The 11,172-nt window shown below is 45.6% G+C and overlaps 1 protein-coding gene across 1 annotated transcript in view; it reads left to right on the forward strand.

Annotated features, from left to right (window-relative positions):
• Positions 1-11,172, forward strand: part of fndc3ba (fibronectin type III domain containing 3Ba) — a 130,090-nt gene that overhangs the window by 57,341 nt on the left and 61,577 nt on the right. The window contains exons 5-7 of the mRNA XM_034110916.2: positions 930-1,161; positions 1,286-1,454; positions 2,213-2,343. Of these exons, the coding sequence (XP_033966807.1) occupies positions 930-1,161; positions 1,286-1,454; positions 2,213-2,343 (532 nt within the window). The remainder of the gene's footprint in view (positions 1-929; positions 1,162-1,285; positions 1,455-2,212; positions 2,344-11,172) is intronic.

The following is an 11,172-nucleotide window of genomic DNA, read 5'->3' on the forward strand; positions in this document are numbered from 1 at the left end:
TGTGTGTGTGTGTGTGTGTGTGTGTGTGTGTGTGTGTGTGTCCTATCCGTGAAAGTGAATACACTTAAGGAATATATGTTAATTTGAGGCAGCTCTTTGAAACGTGTTGTTATTGAAATCTGCAGCCCGTCTGAGGCAACATGGCGGCTCGAAGGGCCATCGCATCCTTTTCGCACAATGTCTCGCTTGTTAAAGTAATAATGATAATCATTCTTTTATTAGATATCCACTATTTGACCGACGGAGCACCTGCTCACGAGCAAATGATTGACAGCATCATTTTGTAGGAGCAGGTGCTCGAAGACCTTTGAATGTTTGAGAAATTGCTTTTTAAAAATAGATACAAAGACTTTAACAATTTAAAAAAACGACTTTGACAGTTTGCTTATGCATCTGCCGACACACATGAATACCTGTTGGCCGATGCTTCGTTTTACAGCAAAAGGAGTGGTATCAATCTTCTCATCGTAGTCAATATAGTGTTGAACTATTGAAACCTGTGATATCAGCTTAACTCTGAGAAGAGAAGATGGAGCTTTATCGATCCCCGTAGGGAAGTTCAGTTTGTAAAGCAGGAATAGAATGAGAGAGAAACTCAGGGCGGAAAATAATTCACACAAGGATATTTTAGAATACAATAAGGTGAACATGTGAGTAACAGTATGTAGAAACTATAGAGGTCGATGTCCTATCGTTTACATTCTATACATTATCTTCTAGAACATGACTAAATATCACATTGGAACTATAATAAAAGTACACCGTCGTCTCACAGCGTATACATCGGTCACAGACTGCGTGCACTTTGCTGACCTCCCACGATTTGTGGGCCCAAAAGTGTGTGCAACATTTCCACGGCTTCTGTTGGCGGCTCCCTGTGACTCCCTCCGACACTCATCTCCCTGTCTCTCCGTCCGTGTCTCCCGCAGGTTCTGGAGGACAACACAGGCGTCCGCCGGGTGGTGGTGACCCCCCAGTCTCCAGAATGCTACCCTCCCTCCTATTCTCCGGCCCTCTCCACCACACACCACCTCCCCCCCTACCTGACTCACCCCCACTTCATCCCCAACTCTCACTCGTTCTACCCCCCTGTCAGCCCCGGGGACCTGTCCCCCCACCAGTACTACCAGCACCACCTCCCCCCCATGTACGGGGATCCAGGTAAGGACATGCTGACTGGCTTTTATGCTACTGCCACATCCACAGGAGGGTTTCGCAGAATCAAGAATTACATTATTTGAAATGTGTGATTTTATGCTGACTTCTATTTGTTTCTGTCGTTCAGAAATCATCCCTGTTTATGGGATGTCTAACTACATCGGCAGAGAGGAGACATACAGTAAGCCACAGCCCAAAAAGATGAAGGAGAGACAACTCGAGCGACAGAACCGACTCAACTCCCCTCCCTCCCCTCTCTATAAGGGCTGCCTGGGGCCAGCACACAACGGATACAGGTGACCACCCTGCTTCCCCCCACATGATTCCCCCCACATGATTGGTTGTCTTTTTCACACATTAAAGGTGGGGTAGGTAAGTTTCAGAAACCGGCTCGAGATACACTTTTTGTTATATTCCATGGAATGCTCTTAACACCCCGATAGCAATGAATATCTGAAGTGCTTTGACATGAAAAAATGTCATCTGTAGAAGCCGTGGTACTGTAAAAGGTGCAACCAACCGATTGGACGGCCTACCTGCCTGTCAGACTCCCATCGGGGCACAAACTTATCTCGTGCCCTCATTGGTCATGTGCGCGGTCGTGTGTGTTGGAGGAGGGGCTCTGTGAGGAAGTGGCAGATTTTCTCCGGTTGTGTATTTTCAAATTCTAGCGATCTCGAGCCGGTTTCTCAAACTTACCTACCCCACCTTTAAGCGAAGAAAAGGGGACTACAATTTAGATAAGACCTGGTAGATGTTGTGTTATCACTATCAATGTCAAACTTGTTTGTAATGTCTTCACTTCGGCATCTGGAATTAACCTTAATTATCGTGTGAAGAATATTCCACCATGTGTCAGTGTGTGGCCGTGTGATCAGAGCATTAAGGGGTTGAGAACATCGCTCAAAAACAACTTAAATTCTCTTTCACTGTGTTCAAAAGTATGCCTGGTCGTAATTACGTATTCATATGTTTCCATTTTAACTTTCACTGTTTCATGTGTTTTCTCTAACTTACACACATTTCTGGTTTAACTTTGTTTTTTTTGATGCAGCAACAAATCACACGCCCCCTCGCTTGGGTCATTGGGGTCAGGGGGCGGACTCGGCAGTCCAGGAGGGAAGAAGCCAGAGAGACGACTCCGCAGCAGTCCAAGAAACAGTGAACCAGACACACACACACAAGGTAGGCACACACACACATACGCACTCAAAGGATAAAGAGAGACTGGCACACTGCAACAACTGTTCCCTGTTCCTTTCCGAAAAGCCTGCAGATAAATCCAAAGTGCTAAATCAAAGGATCAGAGTTATCTGTGTTGCTATTTAGAAAATCCTTCCTTGAGTCTTGCATTGCTGCTGGAGTTGAACCGTAGATATATGAACATGAAACAGGGTCATAGCTCTTTCTGGAAGAATAACTTTGATCCCCGCTGACCTGCCTCCCTGCCTCTCTGTGACGCCTTTGTCCTCTTCGACCTCAATGCCCCCGTCCATTCAAGCGGGCCAAATAAAACACACCTTTCGTTCCTCTCTTTCTCTCGCTCTTTTTTCTCTCACAGAAAGTCACCCAAAAAAAAATGAATGGATGTATGCAGCCTCATTGAGGTGAATCTGACGACGGGGGGGGGTTAGTGGTGAAGGTGGGGAAGGGGGTATGAGAGGTTGTCCGGGTAACCACATAGCTGAACCCGTCCCTGAGCGCTATCGTTTTACCCTCGCTACAATACCGGCCTTGTTGGTGAAGGCTGAGCCAGAGGGGGGAGGGGGGGTGAGAGAGAGAGGGGAGACAGCAGGGGGAGGGGGGAGGCACATACCTGTAGAGTCCTGCTTGAGATGAAGGAAACCTTTGAGCTCTGAGATTTAGACACCACAGTGTGGCCTTATCGCACACACACACACACACACACACACACACACACACACACACGCACGCACGCACACGCACGCACACACACACACACACACACACACACACACACACACATAAAGAGTTTTACATGAGGGTGCACACACACACACACACACACACACACACACACACACACACACACACACACACACACACACACACACACACACACACACACTGTCCTCTTTAATGAGATGTCTTTTGACACGGCAGATGTATGTCAGAATTATTAAAGAAGAGCAGAGTATCTAATTTAAGCACACACATACACACATGCACACGTACACACACGAACACACACACACACACGTACACGCACACACCACACACACCACACACACACGCACACACACATCCACACGTACACGCACACACGAACACACACACACGTACACGCACACACCACACACAAACATACATGCACACACACACACGCACACACACGTACACACCACACACACACACACACACACACACACCACACACACACACACACACACACACACACACACACACACACACACACACCACACACACACACACACACACACACACACACAGCAGGAATGGTTATCCACAGAGGTGATGACTGGAAAACACAACCAGACACGTAAATCTATGGACTCCCTTGTTGTTACCTTCTAAAGTCCCCCGCTCAGAACACGGTGCGTTGGGCCTCGCAGCGCGGCGTCGGGTCAGAGGAACATCATATGTGTGATCTGATATCAGCTGTGGGAACGCCTCTGTTTTCCACCATCCACGAGAATGGTCCTTAATGTGAACTTAAATGGTCCTATTTGTTTGAAGAGACATTTCTGAACACAACCGTCTCGTTATTTACTTTCATTTCTATCGTGAACAATAGCTTTGTTGGGATAATTAGTTATTCCTTTCTCAATAAGTTATTAAATAAAATGTTACAATGATTTTTTACATCATTATAGAATGATTTTTGTTTGTTTTGGTGTGCTGGCAGAACAAACAACGCCAACAGAATTGATAGATGGTGTTATATTCAATAATCATCCTCTGTAGCCTTTCTGTTGAAGAGAAATGAGGACGCTAGACGCTCATGGATTCACTGCAATGGGACGGAAGAACAATGTGCACTGTTTGAGACAAACACTTCATAACATGTGCAATTAAAACAAAATGACTAGATTTCAAGAAGAAAACATTTTGTGTTGTGAAAATGCCCAAATTATCATTTGTTCCTATTATTATAATCATTTCTCACTTGATGGAATTCAAACCTGCACACATACACTCGTAGAAAGCACTGCGTGTGCCATTAAGACATCTGCCAATTCAAAACACACACATTCACTCACACACACACACACACACACACACACACACACACACACACACACACACACACACACACACACACACACACACACACACACACACACACACACACACGCACACACACACACACACCAAGGAATACATAGGGAAAAGGAAAGCGAGGTGAACGGCTCAGCTTGTGAGTATCACAGTTTCATGTAGTCATGATTTAACAACAATATCACACATGACGGACAGGAGCATGTCAGCATGTCATCGGTTGTCTATTCTGGTCTGCCGGGGTCTCAGTACTTGGCTGGAGATTAGGCTGAGTCAGCTAGATGTACCACCCAACACACACCAAAGACGGACACACACACACACACACACACACACACACACACACGCACGCAGAAACACCCCGTGACTGGGCTTCCTGTAAAACAATCAGAGCATGAGAGTCCAGAGGTTTGGGCGGGAGGTCGGGGGCCTCACAGCGAAAACATAGAGGAATGTCAGGTTTGAAGGACAGATGAAAGAAGAGGGGGAAAGGATGGAAAGGTTTGTCAAAAAAAAAAATGAACCAGAACTTCATCACGGGGAACAGAGAGATGGAAAGACGGAGAGACAGAGAGTCAAAGAGCAAACATTCCGACAACGTTGCTGCTTGGCCCGGTGCATCCAAGTGTGGTGCAACCCAGAATACCACACACACACACACACACACACACACACACACACACACCACACACACACACACACACACACACACACACACACACACACACACACACACACACACACACACACACACACACACACACACACACACACACACACACACACACACAGCCGCCTACGCTTTTGCCCTTGATGCCCTTGCTCGGTGTGTGTCGGTGTGTGTGTGGCTCTTGCTGCAGTGCCAGGAAGGCAGCAGGCTGACTTGGCGAGCACAGTGTCCTTTCCCCAGTGAAGCCAGCTCTACAGGCCCTTTCCCTCAGAACTGAGCGGCTAGCTGAGCAGAAACAGATGTGGGCTCCGTCCCCTCTGTTCCCCCATCTTGGCACTGCATCATCACCACCGCAGATCCTGTCTCTCGCTCACAGAAACTGGGGTTTCCGCTGAAACAGATGGGCCAGCACCCTCAGCTCCTCCATCTTTGGTTCTACGTCATTGCCAAGTGCGTAACTTCAGGAGAAACCAGATGTGCTCGGTGACTGCCGAGTCCACCATGTTGGCTCACAGGAGTAAATAAGAGGGAGGCTCATAGATATAACAATGGTCTGCTGTTGTGGTATTAAAACTGTGGCAACACAGTTATCAATAATAGAGGGGGGACATTTCAGCTTAAGTCGAAAAAGATGGCTTACTAGTTCCCTTTCTTTTCTCAGAAAAGGCATTAAAGGTGGGGTAGGTCATTTTGGAGAAACCAGCTCGAGTGCGCTAGCATTTGAAAATACACAACCGGAGAAAATCTGCCACTTCCTCTCAGAGCCCCTCCTCCAACACACACGAACGCGCACATGACCAATGAGGGCACGAGATAAGTTTGTGCACAGGTGGAAGGCTGACAGGCAGGTAGGCCATCCAGTTACTTTAGCCGGACCGGCCCGTCTACACTACAGGCATCGAAAAATGCTTTCACCGCTTCGCCCATTCACTTGAATGGGGTGACGTAGAAGATTTTGAATCTTCGCCGAACTGAATTGTGGGGAGCATGGCTTTGCAAGCATCGGGAGCATCAAAAGTTGAGCAATGTTCAACTTTTGATGCTCCCGATGCTTTCGAAGCTGGCATCAGCCAATCAAATCCCGTTTATGGAAATCTGCCAGTACAAGCGCTAGCCAATCAAACCGCGTGTAAGCAGGGAGAGCCAGACCGCAGTTCATTTCCTCATATTCCAAACGAGAAATTCTTTCCGACCAGAACTATTAACGGGATACAAACCGGAGGAACCAGGCATGGAGGGAGGTGGCAGAGACAGTGGGTGAAACTGGTAGGTTTTCGCCTGTTTGGGGAGTTTATATCCAGTTTACTTCGTTTTAACATTGCTATTGCTTTGTATGTCGGGGGCGGGAGATTCCTGATTGGTTGTTGGTCGCGTTGCTCGCAAAAAATTGCCAAGCTTCAGACACGCCCAGCTTCAAGATTTTTTGATGCCTGTAGTGTAGACGGGCCGTGAGAAACAAAAGTTAGGGAAGAAAATCCTGAATATGTTTTCTTTATTGCCAAAAATAATAACTATGTGCCACAAAAAGGATGTTTTAAAATATTCAGTTCCTTTTTTACAAAAGCCTACATGAAAATATTTCTTGCTGCGCCTTTGAAAGAAAGCTGACTGGGTGAAAAGAGCCCAATGTCACCACAAATTGAAGTCACAGGCTAATTGGAGAGGCTAAAACAAGAACAAAGGCGCATTGAGTGAGTTTACTGACTACTATCGGTTACACAGCCAAACCCATCCATAGACACCCTGTTATTGTTGGCTTTGTTCTAGTCCTGTTATTTTCTTATTCTTTTCTAAAGAGTTCCAATTAACTTTTTTCGCACAATGCCAGTGGTAAAAATAGGCTTATGAAAGCACAATGTCCCGTAACGTCTTGGTGATGTCATGCTAATAAGCTCGAGTGGCCTTTGACCGAATCATGACTCAGCCCTTATTTTAACACCCGGCTCCTCCTGCGGTCACCGTAGTAACAGAACTGGAAACGTGTGAACACACTAACAGCACCCTTTGCTTACTGGACTGTTGATGTGAATCACCATAGCAATAATCTCAGCCCCCCCCCCAACAAACTCCGACCCCTTCCCACAAACCCAAATACGGCCTTGGTTGTAGGGCAAGATGGAGGGCAGTGGCGTGGAAGAGAGAGGCTACAAGAGGGGTAGAAGAAAGAGATAAGACAAGGAAATAGGAAAAGAGAGAAATGATGGACAGCAATTGGGGATTGAAAGAGTCAAGAGGAGGGGGGGGTGTATACAGAAAACAGAGAGAGAACAAGGGATGGCTTTACCAGCAGAGGAATGTCTTTCCCGCTGATATCATGTAACAGGACTAGTGGGATTCGAAGGGGAGGTTGTTCTCGCCAATCACAATGAGCCCACCAGACATTACCCCATCCAGCTGAATGCACCCGGATAAACTCGGCCCAATCCGACCAGCGACAAGAAGGGGGTTTCCTAATATATTAAGACCTTTCTAATGCTGTAGCGGGGTAACGCCGAGTGAAACATAAACAAAGTAAGCGATCGAAAGTCCCAGTCATCAAGGGTTTAATGCTCAGAAAGCGGATTTACAGATTCTGTATGTAGTTATTTTAGACCGATGTTCAGCTAACCTTGTGACCACCCCGTTTCCCTTTTGTGTCACTAGGCTAGGCTTTTTGTTATTGTATGGTCTTAAGAGGCGCACCTACTGTACACAGCTAAAGGTTTGGGACTGACCCCAGAAGCAGCGAGACACAGAAGATACCTTTGTCAAAGTCGGACTGAAATACTTTGACTGATAAACTGCAGATTTCATCAAGGGTTATCATTTTGTAAAATACGCATCTTCGAAGTGTTCTTTTTACATTTAAGATGCAATTGTATGGACATAGACTCGATCAATCTGCGTCTCTATCCGCATCAGAACATCTGCTCACTCTTGTGTTTTCCATCTCTCTGCCTCTGCCCTGGCTTACTGAATGTGTCTTCCACTCAGTCTGAAGTCGCTCTCTCAAGACTGTTTGGGCTGAGCAGGGTCGAATGGGGTCAGGGTTTCTGAGAAACTCACCGCCCATAATCCCTCGCTGCCTGGCCAGGTTGCTGCTGTGTGCGCAGCACGTACACACTTACGTAAACACATGCGCAAAAATTCATGCGCTTCTTGGAAAAGTGAAGAGAGTTTTGTGTCGCTTGGCAGAGGAGACGCTCATCTCTCCTCGGTGAGAAGCTGCTGCGGACAAGGTCTCTCTGTCTGTCTCCGTCTACGTTTGCACACACACATGAAACCCGGGAATTGAGAAAAATCAGGTTCAGGCAGGAAATAGGAGAATGCAATTACAAGTGTTTATATTGAGACTTATTTATTTTAGTTTCAGCTTAGGTTTGACTTGTAATTTCAATATTTTGGACATAAGGATAGCCAAAGAGTGATTTGTGTAAGGAATTTCTGCTGTAATAATGTCTAAAGTCTTCACATGCACACTTTTAGAAACTGTTGTACATGGCTGAAAGTCACATTTCTCCTCCAGAAATCTTGCTGTGTTAAAGGTGGGGTAGGTAAGTTTCAGAAACCGGCTCGAGATACACTTTTTGTTATATTCCATGGAATGCTCTTAACATCCCGATAGCAATGAATATCTTAAGTGCTTTGATGGCCTACCTGCCTGTCAGCCTTCCATCGGGGCACAAACTTATCTCGTGCCCTCATTGGTCATGTGCGCGTTCGTGTGTGTTGGAGGAGGGGCTCTATGAGGAAGTGGCAGATTTTCTCCGGTTGTGTATTTTCAAATTCTAGCGATCTCGAGCCGGTTTCTCAAACGTACCTACCCCACCTTTAACCACATTTCTCCAATCCTTTGCCCTGAGTCAGAATACTGAATTTATCATTTACATAAAGTCCAATAAATCATGTTCAGTGTTTCCCCTACCATTGTCTTGGAGGGGCGCTGCACCCGCCAACGGAGCCCCGCACCCCCCCTTAAATTCAAGGTGTTTTAAAAAAATTCAAAAATATTTATATATATATATTTTTTTTATATTGCAACAAATTGCAACTAATCTATATCTACTGTCACTTTTCACATTGAACATGTGCTCTTATTAGATAGACTAAACACTTTCATTTGAAGTTGTGAGTTTAGTGTTTTTGACCCTAAGAAACACTGATGCATTAATAACATTTGATGCCCCCCCCGCTCAGGAAGCACCCCCCAAAAGCAGTAAACCTAGGGGAAACACTGACGTTACTACAGGAAGACGATAATAAACCACGGTCCCTTATTGGTATCTCTTCCTCTCAAATGAGGAGTTTAAAGTCTAAACTTTAATTAAGACGTGTTTCTACTCACATTTCACATTCTTACGCTACTTCCCTGTTTCTCTGCGCTGGAGCCTCGCTCTCTAATCCCCTTTATAAACGAGCAGGCCTTTGGCCATGAGAACCAAACCTTCACCATGGCAACCACAATTTCAGGCATGTCCCAATGACTTCTGCCCTCTGTGTGTGTGTGTGTGTGTGTGTGTGTGTGTGTGTGTGTGTGTGTGTGTGTGTGTGTGTGTGTGTGTGTGTGTGTGTGTGTGTGTGTGTGTGTGTGTGTGTGTGTGTGTGTGTGTGTGTGTGTGTGTGTGTGTGTGTGTGTGTGTGTGTGTGTGGCCCAGCTGTTGAACAGATGGAATGCTCACTATGCTGCAGATGATCAAAGTGTGGAAGGTCTTTGCCCATCTGTCCCTCAATGTTCCTCTTCCTTCTCCTCCCTCCTTTTTAACTGTACCTTCCTCTCTGTCCTGTCCTCTGCTGTCTGTCCTATGTCTCACCCCAATCTCTCCCTCTCTATCTATCACTCCCTCTCTGTCCTCCCCTTTCCATCCAGCGGAGTGTCCGTTACTCTGCTTTGTTCTCCCTGATTAGAGGCTTCTAAAGAAGGGTATCATATCTCACTTTGTTCCTTTACGGTCACACACACACAGATATACACACACACACACACACACACACACACACACACACACACACACACACACACACACACACACCCTACAGCTCTGTATTTGAGTGGAGTGGGGGCTGAATGAGTGCCACATTTTTGAAATAGTTTCTCCCGGCCTTAAAGGTCTTTTTCTGTCCTCGTGCAGACAGACTAGTCTAAGAACCGCAGGCCGTCATGCAAGAGGAATGCAACCTCGTCTCTGTCGGAGTGGTTCAGTTTGAATGTAGCTCTACTCGTCGCAAGTGACGCCTCTTATAAAGTGTGTGACATTAAAAAAGATTGCTGAAAACATGTCCATGGTTTTGAGGACAAATGATGAGGAAAGGAAGGGAGGAATTACAGCGAGGAAAGGAATGAGACCAACGATTCCATGAACGAGAGTTGCAGTGAGAAAAGGGGTGTTGCAGGTGCCAATGTTTTTGGAAGCGAAAGTCAAATGTATTGTGTTTTTAAACGGTTCAAAGCGACTGGAAGACGGGGTACTGGAGTACATCTCTCCTGCTTGAAGAGAGGAAACTATGTTAGAATGTTAGACATATCAGGTTATCTGTTTTAAGTGTTTAGTGTTGAGAGGAATGTCAACTATGAGTCCCAGGGAGAAATGCGAGCAAAAGCAAACACATGCAATATTTAGAATTCTTTATAATAACTTTGACATTTTTGGGAAACACGCTTTCATAAGCAGCTTATCATAAACACTGTAATCCGCTGTAGTCTTTGCACCTTGGTCCAGAAGCCTCCTAGCCATTTCCCTGTGTCATGCGTTCTGCTACCCTAAGGGAAGCTAATTTGCTGCTTGATGTAAAATATGTCTAATCTTACTTTGAAGAAGAACGAAACTAAACGTAATTCCCCAAAATCACTATATCTTTTAGGATGACGAAGCATCTTAACGACTTCACGCTTTGGACACACAGTGCTAAATGCACACTTGACTAGTTGAAGAAGTTGAGGAAAGGGTTGATTTCCGTGAAGTGATTCAAACTGATGGCGTTAAAACTGACTTTAGTAAATTATCTAAATACTAGAAGTACTGGTTGTGGTGTTGTCATTGTCACTTAATTGTATAATTATTTGTCCGTTTTACTTTGATGTGGTTAATTTTTTTCGTTTTATGTTT

Source organism: Pseudochaenichthys georgianus, chromosome 22, assembly GCF_902827115.2.
Source record: "Pseudochaenichthys georgianus chromosome 22, fPseGeo1.2, whole genome shotgun sequence".
Taxonomy (NCBI): domain Eukaryota; kingdom Metazoa; phylum Chordata; class Actinopteri; order Perciformes; family Channichthyidae; genus Pseudochaenichthys; species Pseudochaenichthys georgianus.